The 21266-nt window shown below is 39.1% G+C and overlaps 1 protein-coding gene across 1 annotated transcript in view; it reads right to left on the bottom strand.

Moving 5' to 3' along the window:
- The window catches only part of LOC150087457 (SRA stem-loop-interacting RNA-binding protein, mitochondrial-like), a 74979-nt gene that overhangs the window by 32143 nt on the left and 21570 nt on the right, over window positions 1-21266 (bottom strand). Inside the window, exon 3 of the mRNA XM_090372080.1 lies at window positions 2602-2709. Coding sequence (XP_090228206.1) covers window positions 2602-2709 — 108 coding nt within the window. The remainder of the gene's footprint in view (window positions 1-2601; window positions 2710-21266) is intronic.

Below are 21266 nucleotides of genomic sequence, written 5' to 3' on the forward strand. Positions count from 1 at the left end.
GTACTGTGACCATGTAAACGGAGATAGGGAAAATTTGCAGAAAAATGTGGATAACGCAGTTCACAAAACAACAGATAATTATTTGTCAGGGTAAAAGAAAATTACTCTCTCCTAATTCTCGAACTTACAATTGATTCACACAATTGATTACAATTAGGCACTTACAATTGATTCACAGTGGTGTCCAACCTACGGCCCACCTGGAAAGTGAACTAAAACAGCATTTTAAATTTTGTTAATTATCAAAAAAATTTTCTCATTAAATGTTTTGTTCAGTAAATGTAATTGTGTATTGTACTTCATAAAATTTTCAAATATTTTCAATTTTACTTTTACATGCAACAAAATATGGAAAAGGTAACACACTAAAGAAATCTAACTTTGAATTTTTTTTTTTTTAATATGGCCCCTGTACGGGAAAAGTATGGACACCACTACAGTAGAAGGTGGACCAGAACCCGTTGGGAATATTCCTTGATCTGCTCACTGTTGACCAGCACAACTTCTCCATATGTGGGACAAGTGGTCGGATAGGTTTTATCAGGTACCACTAAGTTGTAGAATGGCAATCCCTTTAGCTCTCTTAATTCGTGCAGCAGCACTAATTGCCTAAATTGCCTGAAGGCCAGAAATGCAAACAGTGCGTACCGAGTTAATTCTCTCCGAATCCGTTTGCTATATGAAAAATTTCTTGGCTCAATGGAAAGTGTATTTTAAACATTACTTCCAAGTGGAATTCAAAATGATTCGCTATAAAAGGACTTCGTTAAACAGAAGTCCGACTGAGTAATTTAGAATTATAAAAATGGTTATGGTTTTATATAGAAATTATCTTAACAGACAGTTAAAAATGCAAATTTAGTTAAATAATTTTAAGCTTATTTGAACAGTAGGTAAACATGTGAAAAAAATTTACGGAATATTACAAATTTCAAAGTGCACTCCATCCAAATGTCACATGTCACTGTTAATAAAGGTGCCGGTACGGCATACCGTTGCGTACCATCCCAAAAAAAGCACTGTGTGTGTGTGTGTGTGTGTGTGTGTGTGTGTGTGTGTGTGTGTGTGTGTGTGTGTGTGTGTGTGTGTGTGTGTGTGTGTGTATATGTTGAATAGAATAATAAGAAAGTGGAAACAAGGAAGCAGAAAAATGGGGAAGTAGTCTAGTGCAGCAAATGCATTTATTGTCCATGCACTGCATGGACAATAAAGCAGATTAAAAAAATATGAGGGAGACAGAGTGATGGAAGGGGGATAGAAAGTAACAAATAAAATATTTATAATAAGAGATAAATAATTACAAAATTGACAAAATTTCCACACAACTTACTAAATGCCTCTCGTCGGGTGTCAATGGCCAGGATTGCAAGCAAAATATGATGTAAATCACAAACCAGAGGGTAAAAAGCATGGAATAAAATTGAGAATAAAAATTTTGTTACCAAAATAAATAGAAATTAAATTAAAATTTTTTTATACAGGTTAAAAGGGGTTGAAAATGGCGTGTGAACTTTACAGCTGAAAATATATTTATATGCATATATATATGCAAGTGCACCTAGTGTCTTCACCACACCCATCTGTTTGTCTGTCCATCCATCAGTCCGCAAGTAACAACTAACTCCCAGCAGATGGATCTCCATGAAATTTTACATTTGGGCCTTTAAAAATATTTGTTAAGCCATTCCAAATTTCATTAAAATTGGGCAAGTAAAACTTTTGCAAATATTATTTCTTTTTTCCATACAATTTCTATGTTAAAAAGACATTCACAGATTAGATATAGTTTTAATGCAGTGTTGTTAGCTTTAGTTCATCCTTGCACGCTCTGTGTATTGTTACATAAGACTCGCAAAAATGGTATTGCTTGTGAAGAGAGAGAGAGAAGAGACTTAAAAAAAAAAGCATAAAGTAAAGTGCAGCCATTATCAACCCACTGCAGGATGGAAGCCTCCTCAACAATTCATGCTGAGGGAAATGGACCATAATCTGCCACGCTGGTCCAGTGCGGGTTGGTAGATCGACCGTATTCAGCAGTCAGGGGTTTGAACCCAGGTCTATTCAAAGAGCGTGTGTTACTGTACTTCCATTCCTGACCACTCGGCTACGGAGGCATATAGGGGGAATAATAAATATTATACAGCTGTAATTAAACTGAACTACTAAGTTTAGAGAAGGCAAAACTATACAGTTTTATTAAATGCAAAGTTATAATATCAATAATTAATTGATAAAGGTATATTTATTTTTCACTTCTATTAATCACAGAAAAAATAAAAACCAAACACACCTGAAATGTAACGCACTGATCAGATAAACTAACATACATATATATCTGGATATATACTACATCCATTTATTTAACCTTAACATAGAGAATATATTTGCTATAGCAAGCATTCCTTATGTTATTTATGGCACAGGACGGGTATATTTCTGTTAATGCTGTGATTTGTAACCTTGACTCTTAATTTATCTTTACCTACGAACCTGCCTATTAAAAAAATTAAATTACAAAATGGATGTAGTGTATCATTTACTGTACATCTGTGATATACAGTAAATACACTTAAAATTAAATATAAGCACAAACTAACTTACATAATTCCCTTCAAGAAAATGACTACTTTCTCTGGTAGCATTGACATAACCATCCTTTGTTCCAAAGCTAATAAAACCATAGCCTTTTGACATCCCAGTTTCCATATCCTAAAAATAAACAACAATAATATCATTTATAACATCATTCTAATCCATGATTCCCATTTAACAAAACTACAAGCATTCGCTGTTTAGTGCTTTTAAGTGGGACCATAAAAAAAGAGTGCTAAGTGAATCCATGTTAAGTGGGAGAGATCCATAGGAAATAATGTAAATAATGTTTAATTAGTTGATAACCAGTGCTTCTAACTGATTTGAATGCACCATTTTTCTCTCTCTGTATAATAATATTAAATGCAGCAGAAACAATTAAACCTTTAAATATAAATACAGTATGTATTTGTATATATTAGACTCTGGGGAAATAGGATGTCTTAATTAGCATAAGCTGATCACCAATGCTCATTTTATTTATATGCAGCATGTGCATAAATTAAAAAAATAATAATAAGAAAAAAGGCAGAATCAGTAACCTATGGTAAATTACCACATCAAAAAATGATGTGGTAATTTTGAGTGTCACCCGAATTTCAGTTCCATTGCTGATGGAACTGATATTCGGGTGACAATCATATCAAGTGGACCCAATTTCGACGAAGTCCGGAAGGGCTGTGACAGCCAAATCCTCTGCTTGCACCTTCACGATGGTGGGCCTGTTAGTAATCCTGGGTATAACCTCCATGCACAAGTATATGGTGGGTGACCACCCAGATGTGAACCAACGTAAGCAGGGGTCAAGGTGTGGTGCCCACACCACATAGAGGAATGAAGTCCCTCTATGTTACCAAGCAATACTAGGTGGTAGATTATGCTCATCAACCGGTGCAATACCACCACTTTGCTTATTGGATGCTTGAAGTGGTGGAACCCATGTTTAGTCTCTAGAGCTAAGTTCCGGTCAACCCTTCCCTATTTCTTCCATCATGCAGTATGATTAATGACTTTTGAGGTTATGATGAAAATCGTGGCGAGATCCAGTATTCCTTACATTTCGAGGGTACAGCTCTAAAACGGTGTTTGCAAGCCGGCCGCTAGTTAGTACACTGGACCGAACCTATTGGTAACTCTCTAGGAGGCTTCTGGATCAGCTAGTGTATGATCTTGCTACCTCTACTCTGCTAGATAGTGACTGGAGGGAGTCCCAGTAGTGTGTATGCGGGGAGCATTGTCGAGGCCACGTTATGTCAAGTATCTGGGTATATTCTTACCATGTGCACCCCGTATCCAAAAATTTCATTACTTCATACAGCATGTCCCACTTTTTCTTACTATTGAATATGCCATGAATTGTCAAACTAATAGAGCAAGCTTATCTGCAAAAGGATCTAAACCTCCCAAGCACTTACTAATTCATTTCACAAATATACCAAAGGAATCAAACAGCGAATAATTTGGGCATCTCAACGATGTCCATTTCCACTTGCAATCTGCCAAACCCCATATACTTTTTCTGAGAGAATTTCAGTTATCAGTTGATTCAACTACTGCTCATCTCAGATGCCCAAATTATTCGCTGTTTGATTCCTTTCACCACAAAGGTGGTATTTGTGCATACGTCCATTCTGGTATTCCTGTCAGAGATTTGGCAATTTGGAATCTCCTCTCTTTGAGCTTCTCTGGCTTAAAATCTCTCTACCTCATTGTGTCAAATTCATCTGTTGTCTCTAACCTTCACCCAACTCCACTAATCACTTGGAGCTCTTTGACTTCCTCTCTTTGCAACTTGATCTTCTCCAGTCCAACTTTCCAAACAGTGAGGTAATTTTCCTTGATGATTTTAATGTTCACAACTCCAGCTGGGTCGGTGTGACTAGAAAATTCCATTTTCTAGTCACACCGACCCAGCTTGTCAAGATGCTGAGGCTTTTGCAATTACTAATGACCTTGCACAGATTGTTCATTTACCTACAAGAATATCGGACAATCCTAATCATACAGCTTTGATCTTTTTCTTGATCTTCTGGGTGATGATCAATTTCTTGATCATCACCCAGAAGATCTGACACACCTCGATCTTTTTCTCACAAACAACCCTTCTAAGTACACGGTCGAAGTGAGAGCTCCTTTAGGCACTTCAGATCACAACTTGGTGATTGTCTCTTCTCCAATGGAGCCTTTATCTTATGGCTATTCCCAACCTAGTGTTGTTTGGCACTACAAGAATGCAAAATGGGATGACCTGCGAGATTTCTTTTCTTATTTTCCTTGGTCAGATTACTGTTTCAAAACTTCTGATGTCAACGTTTGCTCAGATCGTGTCAGTGAAATTATTCTTGAAGGAATGGAATCCTTTATTCCACACTCCACTTTAAAATCTCGTCCTTTATCTAAACCTTAGACAGCCTTTATCTAAACCTTAGACAGCCTTTATCTAAAGGCTGTTCAAGAGAAGAATGTTGCATATCGTAATTGGCTTGTTTCTAATTCTTCAGTTTCATTTTCTGACTACACCAAAGCTCAAAACAATTGTAAAGCAATTATTAATCAGTCCAAACTAGAGTTTGAACAGGCTAAGAGTAGAAAACTTGCTTCTTGCTCTAATGGTAGCCGAGCATTCTGGTCTCTTGCCAAAGCTATTGGCCGCAACTTTTGCCCATCTCTGCTCCCACCTCTGTCCAAACCAGATGGTTCTGTTGTCACTTCAGCCAAGGATAAACTGACCTGCTAGCATCCCATTTTTCTTCCAACTCATGTATTAATGAACTTGGTAAAACACCTCCCACCATTCCCAACATGCCCACATTCAATGTGGTCTTCCGTCAAAAGGATGTCAGAAGGATTTTGACGAATCTTGATGCTAAGAAAGCTCCAGGTCCCGATGGTATTTCTCTACTTGTTCTCAAAACCTGTGCTCCCGAACTTACTCCTATTCTTTGCCACCTTTTTTCACTTTCTTATTCCAAAGGTGTTTTTCCTTTTGCTTGGAAATTTGCTCATATCCAGCCAGTTCCTAAAAAGGGTGACAAATCCCTCCCATCCAATTATCATCCCATTGCAATTACTTCTACTCTTTCTAAAGTAATGGAGAAATCAATTAACTGCCAACTCTTAAGCTACCTAGAAACCTTCCATCTGATCAACGATCGCCAGTATGGGTTCCGCCAGTGTCGATCCACTGGTGATATTCTGTCTTATGTTACCCATTTATGGACTAATTCAATGGAAAGGTTCGGTGAAACACAAGTAGTTGCTCTTGATATCTCAAAGGCTTTCGATCGTGTTTGGCATAAAGGTCTTCTAAAAAGCTTCCATCTTATGGTTTACCAACTGTTTTTCGTAATTAGTTACCCAGTTTTCTCTCTGATTGCTCACTGAGGTGTCCCCCCAAGGTTTAGTTCTTTCCCCCACTCTTTTCCTCTTGTATATTAATGACCTTCTTCCATTGACTGGAAATCCTATCCATAGTTTTGCCGATGATAGGTATCTATGTATGTTAAAATGGAGAAAAATTGGCCAAAATTAAAGTCCCATTTTACATATACCTAAAATCACATTGGACTGGAGGAAATCTCAAGAGCTCTTCGATCAGGCTATAGCTATCCGATCTCAGGAAGGGAGTAGAGGGTTTACCCCATGAATTTTTTGAGATTTTCAGCTCACACAATACACAACTTAAAAGTTTTGTTAATCACGAGAGAGCCATTTACTTTGCAGGTTATTTCCACTGAGTTACCTAAAAATTATTTGGCTATTACATTGCAATTATTACTTTTCTTAACAACATTGTGTTCTGGAACTTCAGCCATTTCTTTGATTACATGAATAACTAATCTCAATGACACTGGATATTTAGGAAAGAGAGGGTATATGATGTAACAGGGGAGCAGTTGATCCTTATTTGTCAGTTGTTCTCTTACTTACATCTGGGTACGAGAGTAGCCTGTGCGGACGAAGCTCTTTGACGCTCTTGGAACAGAGAAGTTTTTCCTGATTTATTTTCTGATTTATTAGCTTAAATTGTCAGATTAACTTATTTCTAGAGTAGCTTTATATTCCTAGTTACGATACTTAGTTTAAAGTTTAACTTAGACAGAGATTTTGTAGGTATTACTTAGTATCGGTAACGGTATCAAATCCACATGTTACAAATTGAACGAGAGGTCTTTTTTTTAAACCAAATTTAGTCGATTTATTAACCAATTGTTATATTAAATTATCTTCTATAAGTAGATTATAGACCTAGTCAGGATCCTTAGTTTATTCTAAATTGAGATAGCGAGATTTGGAAGCTAATCAATACTTACGAGTCCGTAGAAGTACCGTTCGTGAATTCCCGCCATTTTTACACGATAGCATAAGCTTAGTGTAGTATAGTGCATAATATAATATTGTCAATTAATCAGTAAATCTATTAATCTTGATAAACTTTATTGTCAATTAAATTGTACTTTTAACTCCATATATATATATATATATATAAAACGACTTAATCGTAACAAATAATTAATACATAAGTATAGTGGTACACGTGATACGGAAGTTATATAAAGGTAACTCGTAGAAAACACTAGATACCGAAAAAATAAATATAGCGTTATAACTGTTTTGGGATATATCTTAAGGATTTAATTTTGTTTTGAAATTTTATTGAATTAAATCGGAATCATGACACAGACCAGAGCAGCAAAGCAAAAGGCTCAAGCTAATGGGAGTGCTGTGGTTCAGGGGAGAACTAAGGGGGGCAGTTGCCCTCTGAATCACAGTCTTTTAAAATGCACTGTTTGCTTGATGTTTGCGGAGCAGTCGGGTACGGAACATGATAATGCCAAGGGGGATGTCTTTGTGTGTGCACGACAACTCAGCGTTGTTATGGGCCTTTATGAGAGCTTGAAGGACAGGGTGGATGCCCTCGAAGGAAATAAATTGAGGGGCCCATCAAGCTCTCAGCCGCCCACATCAACGCCAGAGCTTGCACTTGGTCATCAGGCAAAACAGAGGCAGCCCCCTAGGCAGAATGTGCTGGACCCACAGGAACTAATAGTTGTTGGTGACTCTATTGTCAGGGAAGCGGGGAACATGCTTTGTAAAAAGGATAGGTGGAACAGGACCAGGGTAGGTATGTCTGCCAGGGGCAAAGGTTGATGACGTTGTAGAGCGGATATCATCTTTTAAGGGCACAAAAGGTGATATAGTTGTACACGTTGGCACTAATGATATTAAGGGTAGGAGACCGGCGGAATTACTTAGCAAGTACAGGTCACTGTTGAAAAAAAGCAGTGAATTAGGGTTGAATTTGAAAGTGTCTGCAATTCTGCCCAGACACGATAGGAGGGAGTATATGATGAGAGCCTTGTCGATCAATTCGACCCTGGAGGGATTGTGCAAGGCTCAAGGGGTAGAATTTTTTTCAGCCTGGACTGTACTTGTTAACAAGAGAGATTGCTTCTACAGGGATGGGATACACTTAAATAGAAAGGGTGCAAGAATTTTTGCTGATGCTGTTGAGGCAGAGTTAGGTGGGTCGGAAAACTGCTAGTTGGGGGGGGATACAAGGACTAATAGATTAACAGTAGCCACTGGCAGAGGTGGAAGTGATTCTTGCACTGCTTCTATTGAAATGAGCAGAAGCCTGAAAAACAAGATGCAGGATATTTCAGAGACTGCTGGGAGTCATTGCGGTACAAGTAAACACATGGGTTGTGTGGGTAGCCAAGAATAGAAACAGGTGCATGTATACCTGCGTGTACACCAATGCTAGGAGTACCTCAATACCTCAAATTCATCAAATAAATTTGATGAATTTGAGGTATTGCTCAAAACATCAAAGGCAGATATTGTTGGGATATCAGAGACGTGGTGTCACACAGATATAAGGAATGCGGAACTGGAATTTGGGGAATACAATGTGTATAGAAAGGATAGACAGGACAGGAGGGGAGGAGGGGTTATGCTATTAGTTAAGAAACACATAAAGTCCAAGGAAGTGAAGCCAGTCGACATCGATCGACAGGGCAGTGTCGAGTCAGTTTGGTGTGACATAAGCATAGGGAAATCAAAATTGAGAGTTGGAGTGTGCTATAGGCCTAATGACTCTGATGAGTATAATAAGATATTGTACAGGGAAATAGAGTGGGCCAGTAAATCAGAGAGTCTTATAATGGGGGATTTTAATTTTCCAGATATTGACTAGAATTTGTAGATTGGTCACTCGCACACTAGCAAGGCTTTTGTGGATTTATTGGATGATTGTTTTCTACATCAGCATGTTCGTGAGGCAACAAGAGGGAGCAATACTCTTGATCTGATTATCAGTAGTGATTCTTCATGCATTAAGAATCTGCAGATAAATGAACCAGTAGGTGGCAGTGATCACAGTGTGCTGAAGTGGGATTTACTCAAAGAGGTAACTACCATTAGGGGTAAAGGGAAGGGTTATTGCTTCCGTAAAGGCGACTACGATGGACTGAGACAGTATTTAAATTCTATACAGTGGGACCAACTGATGATGTTACCAACAGCAAATTCAAAATGGGAAGCATTCAAAGAACTTATCTTGGAAGCTACTAGGCTTTACATACCAACTAAGAAATATTGTTCAAGGTTTAGGCCAAAATGGTTGTCAGATGAACTAATGAGACATGTGGCAGAGAAGAAAAATGCATGGGATACATACAAATTAATGGGTGACATGGAAGCCTATGATAGATATAAGTTGGTCTGTAACCAAGTCACAAAGGAGATTAGGCAGGCAAAGGCAGACTACGAAAAATCCTTGGCAAAGGATGCAAAGAAAAACAGAAAAGAGTTCTTTACCTATTTACACTCAAGAAGGAAAGGGATGAATCAGATTGGTCCACTGGATATTGATGGTTCAACAGTTGAGGATCCTGCTCAGGTGGCTAACAATCTAAACGAGTATTTTGCATCTACATTCACGCATGAGGAGTTATTCAGGAAGGAGAATGATGTAGGTAAAGTAAACATTGGCAGTGAGCTGGATGATTTTGTAATAACTGAGAGGAAAGTGGAGGAGAGATTGTTGAGGATAAACATAAAAAAGGCACCTGGGGTGGATGGGATCTATCCAGTTATATTAAAGGAGGCAGCAAAGGAAGCAAGCAAACCCCTAGCCATAATTATGAGAGCTTCTTTGGACTCAGGGGAGGTACCCATAGACTGGAGATGTGCAAATGTAACCCCAATTCACAAAGGAGGATCAAAGGCTGACACAAGTAATTATAGACCTGTTAGTTTAACTTCTGTTCCAGGTAAATTAATGGAGGCACTGGTTAAAGAAGCACTGCAGGATCATCTAGACAAGAATTCAGTTATAGCTCAGACGCAGCATGGTTTTGTTAAGGGCAGGTCTTCCCTGACCAATTTGATTGGATACTATGATGTAGTCACAAAAGAACTGGATGCAGGGAATAACTTTGATGTTATATATTTGGATCTTAGAAAGGCTTTTGATACTGTTGCACATGGAAGACTGCTGCACAAATTGGAGCAGTGTGGCATTGGAGGCAAATTGCTGCTATGGATAAGGGGATGGTTGAGTGGCAGAAGACAGAGAGTGGTAATCAATGGACACTGCTCAACATGGACTAATGTTATTAGTGGAGTTCCTCAGGGTTCAGTGTTGGGTCCGTTGTTGTTTTCGGTGTTTATGAATGATATTGATGATGGGATATCAAGTTTAATGTCCAGGTTTGCAGATGATACAAAGGTTGGCAGGGTTGTTAAGGACACCACTGACGCTATGCTGCTGCAACAGGATCTGTAAAGGTTGAACAGATGGGCTGAGAGGTGGCAAATGAAGTTTAACATTGACAAATGTAAAGTACTACATATGGGAAACAGTAACCCAAGAGCAACGTATCAACTCTGCGGTACTACACTGACAGTGGTGGAGAATGAAAAGGACCTGGGGGTAATTGTGCAGGCAGATATGAAGTTCTCTGAGCAGTGCAGACGAGCTGCAAGAGTAGCTCATGGTGTCTTGTCAATGATATACAGGAATTTTTCTAGCAGGGATAAGGAGGTGATTATTCCCTTGCATAAGGCAATGGTTAGGCCACATCTTGAGTACTGTATACATGTCTGGAGGCCTCATTTCAAGAAGGATGTAGAGCTGCTGGAACGGGTACAGAGAAGGGCAACAAGATTAGTGAATTGAACAAAGGCTTAAGTTTTGCAAATTACAGTCTTGAGACTAGGCACCGGCGAGGTGATCTGATAGAGGTGTATAAGGCTTTGAATGGTTTGAGCATGCTCAATGCCAATGGGATTCTTCATCTTGATCAGAATAATCAGCTCAGAGGGCATAAATTCAAATTGAGGAAGGACGGATGTTGGATAGATGTGCGGAAATTTGCCTTTGGCCAGCAGGTGGTTGGTTGGTGGAACCGACTTCCATCACTTTTTGTTGAAGTTGATAGCCTAAACAAATTTAAGGCTCAACTGGACAGGCATTTTGAGCGAACGGAGAGGTGAAATGGGAGTGGTGTGTGTTTTTTTTTTTTTTTGGCTGATGCTGAATAAGCTTGCTTTCTTGCATCATATGTCTCTACTAATGCTAATACTAATGCTAATGCTACTTTCTTAAATATCTTGATCGTTGACATCAGCTGTACATATCACCAAGGAACTGACACAAGTTCCAGAATGTGCTAACAAATGTAACAATTGAAGTCTGATAGCACTGCAGTTATTACCTACAGTTATCACTCTTAATGAAAGTTTTTTATGAACTCAAGCTTGTACAGATTAAAAATACCATAGGAACTAGCATACCATATGAGCTGGCACACTACGGCTGAAGTAGTACCAAAAACCCTCCAAAACAATAACAATATGGTTGTTGTTGTTATTAATTGGTTTTTAGGAGCATTAGCAACTAAGGCCATATTGCTCCAGGGATATGCGGTGGTCATTCCCTGACCTTTCCGCATCCTCCATATTTGGTGGTCACAGGCTCGAACCTCGATCTAATCAAGAAGTGTGTGCTACGGACTGCTGCTCCTGCCCACCTGGCTATGGAGTAGGAGACCGGCAGAATTACTTAGCAAGTACAGGTCACTGTTGAAAAAAAGCCGTGAATTAGGGTTGAACTTGAAAGTGTCTGCAATTCTGCCCAGACACGATAGGAGGGAGTATATGATGAGAGCCTTGTCGATCAATTCGGCCCTGGAGGGATTGTGCAAGGCTCAAGGGGTAGAATTTTTTTCAGCCTGGACTGTACTTGTTAACAGGAGAGATTGCTTCTACAGGGATGGGATACACTTAAATAGAAAGGGTGCAAGAATTTTTGCTGATGCTGTCAAGGCAGTGTTAGGTGGGTCGGAAAACTGCTAGTTGGGGGGGATACAAGGACTAATAGATTAACAGTAGCCACTGGCAGAGGTGGATGTGATTCTTGCACTGCTTCTATTCAAATGAGCAGAAGTCTGAAAAACAAGATGCAGGATATTTCAGAGACTGCTGGTAGTCATTGCGTTACAAGTAAACACATGGGTTGTGTTAGGGTAGCTAAGAATAGAAACAGGTGCATGTATACCTGCGTGTACACCAATGCTAGGAGTTTGGTAAATAAATTTGATGAATTTGAGGTATTGCTCAAAACATCAAAGGCAGATATTGTTGGGATATCAGAGACGTGGTGTCACACAGATATAAGTAATGCGGAACTGGAATTTGGGGAATACAATGTATATAGAAAGGATAGACAGGACAGGAGGGGAGGAGGGGTTATGCTATTAATTAAGAAACACATAAAGTCAAAGGAAGTGAAGCCAGTTGACATCGATGGACAGGGCAGTGTCGAGTCAGTTTGGTGTGACATAAGCATAGGGAAATCAAAATTGAGAGTAGGAGTGTGCTATAGGCCTAATGACTCTGATGAGTATAATAATATATTGTACAGGGAAATAGAGTGGGCCAGTAAATCAGAGAGTCTTATAATGGGGGATTTTAATTTCCCAGATATTGACTGGAATTTGTGGGTTGGTCACTCGCACACTAGCAAGGCTTTTGTGGATTTATTGGATGATTGTTTTCTACATCAGCATGTTCGTGAGGCAACAAGAGGGAGCAATACTCTTGATCTGATTATCAGTAGTGATTCTTCATGCATTAAGAACCTGCAGATAAATGAACCACTAGGTGGCAGTGATCACAGTGTGTTGAAGTGGGATTTACTCAAGGAGGTAACTACCATCAGAGGTAAAGGGAAGGGTTTTTGTTTTCGTCAAGGCGACTATGATGGTCTGAGACAGTATTTAAATTCTATACAGTGGGACCAACTGATGATGTTACCAACAGCAAACTCAAAATGGGAAGTATTCAAGGAACTAATCTTGGTGGCTACCAGGCTTTACATACCAACTAAGAAATATTGTTCAAGGTTTAGGCCTAAATGGTTGTCAGATGGACTAATGAGACATGTGGCAGAGAAGAAAAATGCATGGGATACATACAAATTAATGGGTGACATGGAAGCCTATGATAGATATAAGTTGGTCTGTAACCAAGTCACAAAGGAGATTAGGCAGGCAAAGGCAGACTACGAAAAATCCTTGGCAAAGGATGCAAAGAAAAACAGAAAGGAGTTCTTTACCTACTTGAACTCGAGAAGGAAAGGGATGAATCAGATTGGTCCACTGGATATTGATGGTTCAACAGTTGAGGATCCTGCTCAGGTGGCTAACAATCTAAACGAGTATTTTGCATCTACATTCACGCATGAGGAGTTATTCAGGAAGGAGAATGATGTAGGTAAAGTAAACATTGGCAGTGAGCTGGATGATTTTGTAATAACTGAGAGGAAAGTGGAGGAGAGATTGTTGAGGATAAACATAAAAAAGGCACCTGGGGTGGATGGGATCTATCCAGTTATATTAAAGGAGGCAGCAAAGGAAGTATGCAAACCCCTAGCCATAATTATGAGAGCTTCTTTGGACTCAGGGGAGGTACCCATAGACTGGAGATGTGCAAATGTAACCCCAATTCACAAAGGAGGATCAAAGGCTGACACAAGTAATTATAGACCTGTTAGTTTAACTTCTGTTCCAGGTAAATTAATGGAGGCACTGGTTAAAGATGCACTGCAGGATCATCTAGACAAGAATTCAGTTATAGCTCAGACGCAGCATGGTTTTGTTAAGGGCAGGTCTTGCCTGACCAATTTGATTGGATACTATGATGTAGTTACAAAAGAACTGGATGCAGGGAATAACTTTGATATTATATATTTGGATCTTAGAAAGGCTTTTGATACTGTTGCACATGGAAGACTGCTGCACAAATTGGAGCAGTGTGGCATTGGAGGCAAATTGCTGCTATGGATAAGGGGATGGTTGAGTGGCAGAAGACAGAGAGTGGTAATCAATGGACACTGCTCAACGTGGACTAATGTTATTAGTGGAGTTCCTCAAGGTTCGGTGTTGGGTCCATTGTTGTTTTCGGTGTTTATGAATGATATTGATGATGGGATATCAAGTTTAATGTCTAAGTTTGCAGATGATACAAAGGTTGGCAGGGTCGTTAAGGACACTACTGACGCTATGCTGCTGCAACAGGATCTGGAAAGGTTGAACAGATGGGCTGAGAGGTGGCAAATGAAGTTTAACATTGACAAATGTAAAGTACTACATATGGGTAACAGTAACCCCAGAGCAATGTATCAACTCTGCGGTACTACACTGACAGTGGTGGAGAATGAAAAGGACCTGGGGGTAATTGTGCAGGCAGATATGAAGTTCTCTGAGCAGTGCAGACGAGCTGCAAGAGTAGCTCATGGTGTCTTGTCAATGATATACAGGAATTTTTCTAGCAGGGATAAGGAGGTGATTATTCCCTTGTATAAGGCAATGGTTAGGCCACATCTTGAGTACTGTATACAGGTCTGGAGGCCTCATTTCAAGAAGGATGTAGAGCTGCTGGAACGGGTACAGAGAAGGGCAACAAGATTAGTAAATGGAACAAAGGGTTGCTCTTACGAAGAAAGGCTTAAGTTTTGCAAATTACAGAGTCTGGAGACTAGGCACCGGCGAGGTGATCTGATAGAGGTGTATAAGGCTTTGAATGGTTTGAGCATGCTCAATGCCAATGGGATTCTTCATCTTTCTCAGAATAATCACCTCAGAGGGCATAAATTCAAATTGAGGAAGGACGGATGTCGGATAGATGTGCGGAAATTTGCCTTTGGCCAGCGGGTGGTTGGTTGGTGGAACCGACTTCCATCACTTGTTGTTGAAGTTGATAGCCTAAACAAATTTAAAGCTCAACTGGACAGGTATTTCGAACGAACGGAGGGGTGAAATGGGAGAAGGTTTTTTTTTTTTTTTTTTTTGGCTGATGCTGAATAAGCTTGCTTTCTTGCATCATATGCCTCTACTAATGCTAATGGAGGTGCCAACAATATGGTAATCTCAAATTTAAACTTTGCAAGGTGAGGGCAACATGTGACTTTCTCATTAGTTTTTTCCTCTCCTAGTCAATAATACAACTTATTCGAAAAATAAAATACCATAGTCATAATGTACAGATAAGTTAAGAACATTGCCGTAAATAGATATTTTTCTTATTTTTTTTTTCCCCAAAGAAAAATTTAAGGAAAGTATAGTTGTCTCGAAACTGGCAGTTTTCTGTTTATACTCCAGCACAACCAATAAGCCGGAGGAGTTTACAACTAATCATTTTGATAACATAATCATTACAGTATTTAGCAGACGCACTGGCTCAAATTAATCAACTTAAATGTGTATGCTATTGCACTCCTGCTTTAACCACTCAGCTACATCAATAACTTCATCCATAATCTCTTCAAATTTTTTTTCCCCCTTAGCTGAGTTAGCTTTCAAAGAATCGCAACCTTTTTTTTAAATATTAAACATCTTCAGAAAAAATTATTTTCCAGGACGGAAATCCATTAGAAGAGAATAGACTTTGCTCATACACACTGGGCTGCCAGAATCAGATAACACCTCAAGGACATTCATTTGTCTCTGAATGATAATCCTGCCATGCAAGCAAGACTAAAATATTAAGTGAAAGATCAACTACTAGGATCTAATTTTTTTTAGACTGTAACTAATTTTAATCCAATGGCCTCTGATGATGATGAGACTTCAAGCACTTTTAACAAAGCAATACTTGGTAACACCCATATATGAGAAATGTCAAAGTCTTAACATGGGGCTCTTTAACAATTTTAAAGATCATCCAGCTTACAAGTTAAGAAATATCATTTAAGTAAATACTCATATAGTAAAAACTAAATATATCATGTAAAGCCAAGAGAAATGATGCACCTTCCAGAAAAGTAAATAGGATGGCATATAGTACAAGTCTGGCGGACATTCTTTATACAGGTGAAACCCATTATAACGCGATGCTCATGGTCCAAAGAATCACATTGCAATATAAGCAAGATTGCATTAGAAAATTTTAGCCATTTTTCGGTAATCAAACTTTATGCACACTATTAATTTTGCATGTCTCTTTTCTGTGCAATAATTGCATTACTATTATGTCTAAGAAGTATCGTGCAAATAATAATGGAAATAATATGCAATTGCATTGTTTCAATCTTTTATTGAGTATTTAAAATTCATATTGTTAAATATACAATATTCATATTGTTAAATATACATAAAAATGATAAACACATCTTTTGTCACAAAGGCAAATCAATACTCACAAAACTGCTTTTCCACATAGTTGTATTGACTGTTTTAAAAATAGTGTTTTGAAATTAACAAAAAGTCGAAAATTTGGGAGAAAAAAGAAAACATAATGCACTCTGTGTTCTTTCAACTACTGTACTAAGTGGAATTTAGCAAACGAACTTTTTACACAATTCAGTCATTACTTTCAAGTCTTTCATTTTTAAAAAAAACTGTAAAGGGTTGCCTGTTTCACTGCATCTCTTTGTTTCTTTTTAACAATTTCAATAAGGCATTTTAATTGTAAAATTGAAAGGGAATCTACCTTTTCTGTTTCAAGAAATTTAAGTCCAATTTGAAAACCAGCGAGTGCCTCAACGATCTTAGGTGGTGGCTCTGGCTCCATATTTTCGGTTACCTCTGGACCATGACTTTCGCCAGTAACATTTTCGATTATTTCTAAATCAGTCATGTGTTCATATGTAGGACAGTTGTTGTCCCCATTTACCCAACATTTTATTGTGGCCCCTCTTTCACTATCAATGAATTGTGCCAGTACTCACTCAGCAATGGCCACATCATCTTGTCAGGCCTTCATTAGTGTACCTTTCCAAGAACTGGCCAGCAGCAGCAGCAACATCTTCCTCTATAAAGCGCTCAAATTCATTCTCTTCATCACTGTCACCAGCTACTTGGAAGTTACCCGGGATCAGACTTGCACATAAGTTTCTCCAACATTTTGAAATACACCTTTTCATCACTGTTTCCCATGCTTCGCCACCAATGTAAAAAACTTCAAGTTCACCTTCTTTAAAAATGAGGTAACAGAATCCTCACTAGTGATTATTCACCGTATCAGAGTCTTGCAGAAGTTCATTTTAAATGTAAATGTTGAGATAATCCCTTGATCCAGAGGCTGTATTTTTGATGTGGTTTTTTCGGTAAGAAGATCACTCAGATTTTACCATCTCTACTTATTAGGTTATCGGCAGGAGATAGATGGGTAGGGCAGTCATCCAGCAGCAAGAACTTTGGTTTAATACCTGATGTTTATGTACGAACTTTGGTGCGTAAACGTTTACAGCAGCCTTGTTGCCATAAAACAGTCAGTGGATTTTTTGCTACTGTAAGGGGATAAGTATTTTTAATTTTTATCGTATTCTTCATTAATTAACATACAACATTATGTTTTACAGCGATATTAAATAGGTTTAGTAGCATTCGTTAGCTTCTTATTTTGAATTTAACTAGCAATTTTTGGAAGATACGACTCCTGGTGTTGGTGCCAATATTGTTGAACTAACTGCCATATTGTAGTCAATAAGAAATAGTGTAAGGTATATATATTTCGAACTGATAGCGTAAGGTATAAAGTAAAACTAGATAGCATAATATGAAGCAGTCAATTAGGAATCTGTTAGCTTATTAAAGTATTATCAATTAATCAAAAATATTATTAATCTTATTAAATTGTATTTAAACAAATCATGACCAAGACTAGAGCTGTGAAGCAAAGATCACAGACTAGCGAGAGTGCTGTGACTCGGGGAAGAAACGAAGGGGGGTGATTCTCCAAATCGTCGCAGTCACAAAAAATGTGCGAAATGTGAAATGTTTGCCAACCTTTCTAAAACAGGACACGTTCTAGCCAAGGAGGCTGCCTTTGTGTGTGCTAGGTGTCTAGAGTGTCAATAAATTAGGCACCAACTCAGCATTCTGAAGGGTATTTATGAGAGCTTGAGGTGTAGGATAATGCCCTCAAAGAAATAGATAAGGGACCCATCAAGCTCTCAGCTGCCCAGCTCAATGGCAGAGTTCACTCCTGTGCATCAGGCAACACAGAGGCAATCTCCAAGGCAGAATGTGCTGGTCCCAAAGGAATTAGTTATTGTTGTGACTCTATTGTCAGGGAGACGGGTAATATACTAGGCAAGAAGGATAGGTGGAACAGGACCAGGATATGTCTGCCAGGGGCAAAAGTTGTTGTTGTTGTTGTAGAGCAGAGCAGATATCATCTTTTAAGGGCACAAAAGGTGATATGTTGTACATGTTGGAACTAATGACATTAAGAGTAAGAGATCTGCAGATTTACTCAACAAATACAGATCAATGTTGAAAAAACGTTGCGAGTTAGTGTTGAAGGTGGAAGTGTCTGCAATTCTGCACAGATACGATAGGAGGGAGTATATGATTAGAGCCCTGTCGATCAATTCGGCCCTGGAGAGATTGTGCAAGGTTAAAGGGGTAGAATTTTTTTCAGCCTGGTCTGTCCTTGTTGACAGGAGAGACTGCTTCTATAGGGATGGAGTACACTTAAATAGAAAGGGTGCAAGAATATTTGCTGATGCTATTGAGGCAGTGTTAGGTGGGTTGGAAAACTGCTAGCTAAAAGGTTAACAGTGGCAACAGGCAGAGGCAAAAGTGATTCTTGCACTGCTTCTATTAGAATGAGCAGCAGCCTGGAAAGCAAGGCAATGGAAATTTCCAGAACTGCTGGGAGTCATTTTTTCTTTTTAGTTGTTGGCACATCGGCTTCTGTGGCCATAATGCACCTCCCAAAGTTATTTTACTCTGATCAAAGCCCCGAGGCGGGATTCGAACCTGCGACCTTTGGATTGCCAAGAAGGCACTTTACCCACCTGGCTAGCCCGGTCGGCCCTGGGAGTCAGTGGAACAAATAAATACATGGGCTGTGTTAGGGTAACTAAGAGTAGAAACAGGTGCATGTACACCAATGCTAGGAGTAAAGTTAATAAATTTGATGATCTTCATGTGCTAGTTAAGACATCAGGCAGATATTGTTGGGATATCAGAGACATGGTGTCACACAGACATAAGCAATGCAGGATTGAAATTTGGGAAGTTAAATGTGTACAGAAACACAAAATATATGGAAGTGCATCCAATTGATGTTGGTGGACAACACAATGTTGAGTCTGTTTGGTGTGACATAGGCACTAGGAAAGGAAAAATGAGAGTAGGTGTGTGTGTTATAGGCCGAATGAATCCGATGAGTATAATGAATAATTATGCAGAGAAATAGTGGGCCAGTAAATCAGAATGTCTTATAATGGGGGATTTTAACTTTCCAGATGCAACCTGTGGGTTTGTCACTCGCACACTAGCAAGACTTTTTTGGATTTATTGGATGACTGTTTTCAACAGCAACATGTTCGAGAGGCAACCAGAGAGAGTAATACTCTTGATCTGATTATCAGCAGTGATTATTTATGCATTAAGAATTTGCAGATAAAGGAACCTCTGGGTGACAGTGATCACAATGTACTGATGTGGGACTTACTTAAAGATGTAACTACCATCAGAGCTAAAGGGAAGGGCTTTTGCTTTGGTAAAAGTGACTACAGGGATCTCCGACAGTTTTTAAATTCTGTACAATGTGATCAACTGATGTTACTAACATTGAATTCTAAATTGAAAGTCTTCAGGGACTGAATTTTGGAGGCTACCAGGCTTTTCATTCCAACTAAGAAATATTAGGCCTAAATGGATGTCAGATGAACTAATAAGGCTCATGGCAGAGAAGAAATATGTATGGGATGCATATAAAGTATTAGGTGACACAGAATCCTATGGCAGATATAAACTAGTCTGTAAACAAGTCACAAAGGAAGCTAGGCAGGCAACAGCAGATTACGAGAAATCATTGGCAAAGGATGCAAAGAAAAACAGCAAAGAGTTCTCTACTTATGTAAACTCTAGAAGGAAAGGGATGAATCAGATTGGACCACTTAACATTGATGGGTTGACTATTGATGATCATGCTAAGGTAGCTGATAAACTGAATGAGTATTTTGCATCTACATTCACACGAGTTATTCAATGAGGGGAATGCCAGAAGTTTATCAAACTCTAACTGGGAACTAAGTGATTTTGTAAGCAAAGCGGAGGAGAAATTGTTGAAGTTAAACATAAAAAAGGAACCTGGAGTGGACAGGATCTATCCAGTTATATTAAAGGAGGCAGCAAAGGAAGTAAGCAAACCTTTAGCCATAATTATAACAGCTTCCTTGGACTCATCGGAGGTCCCCATGGACTGTAGGTGTGCAAAGAAGTAAAAAAAAAAAGTAAAGTGCAGCCATTATCAACCCACTGCAGGATGGAAGCCTCCTCAACAATTCATGCTGAGGGAAATGGACCATAATCTGCCATGCTGGTCCAGTGCGGGTTGGCAGATCGACCGTATTCAGCAGTCAGGGGCTTGAACCCCGGTCTACTCAAAGAGCGTGTGCTACTGCACGCCCGCTCCTGACCACTCGGCTACGCAAAGGAATGTGACCCCAATTCACAAAGGAGGATCAAAGGGCGACACGAGTAATTACAGACCTGTTAGTTTAACTTCTGTTCCAGGGAAATTAATGGAGGCACTGGTTAAAGAAACACTGCAGGATCATCTAGAAAAGACTGCAGTAATAGTTCAGACACAGCATGGGTTTGTTAAAGGGAGGTCTTGTCTGACCAATTTGATTGGATACTATGATGTGGTCACAAAGGAACTGAATGCCACAAATAATTTTGATATCATATACTTGGCTTTCAGGAAAGCTTTTGATACTGTTGCACATGGAAGATTGCTGAACAAATTGGAGAGTATGGCATTGAAGGCAAATTGATGCTATGGACAAAGGGATGGTTGAGTGGGAGAAGACAGAGAGTGGTAATCAATGGACACTGCTCTTCGTGGACTAATGTTATTAGTGGAGTCCTCCAGGGTTCAGTGTTGGATCCATTGTTGTTTTCTGTATTTATTAATGATATTGATGATGGTAAATCAGGTTTAATATCCAAGTTTGCAGTAAAGACAGTATGTTACTCCAACTGGATCAAGATAAGTTGGGCAAATGGGCTGAGAAGTGGAAACTGAAGTTTAACATTGACAAATGCAAAGTACGGCATATGGGTAGCAATAACCGAAGAGAAATGTATCAACTGTGTGGTACTACACTCAGGGAAGTGGAAAAGACCTGGGGGTAATTGTGCAGT

The sequence above is a fragment of the Mastigoproctus giganteus genome, chromosome 4 (assembly GCF_048544385.1).
Source record: "Mastigoproctus giganteus isolate SK-2022 chromosome 4, ASM4854438v1, whole genome shotgun sequence".
NCBI classification, from domain to species: Eukaryota; Metazoa; Arthropoda; class Arachnida; order Uropygi; family Thelyphonidae; genus Mastigoproctus; species Mastigoproctus giganteus.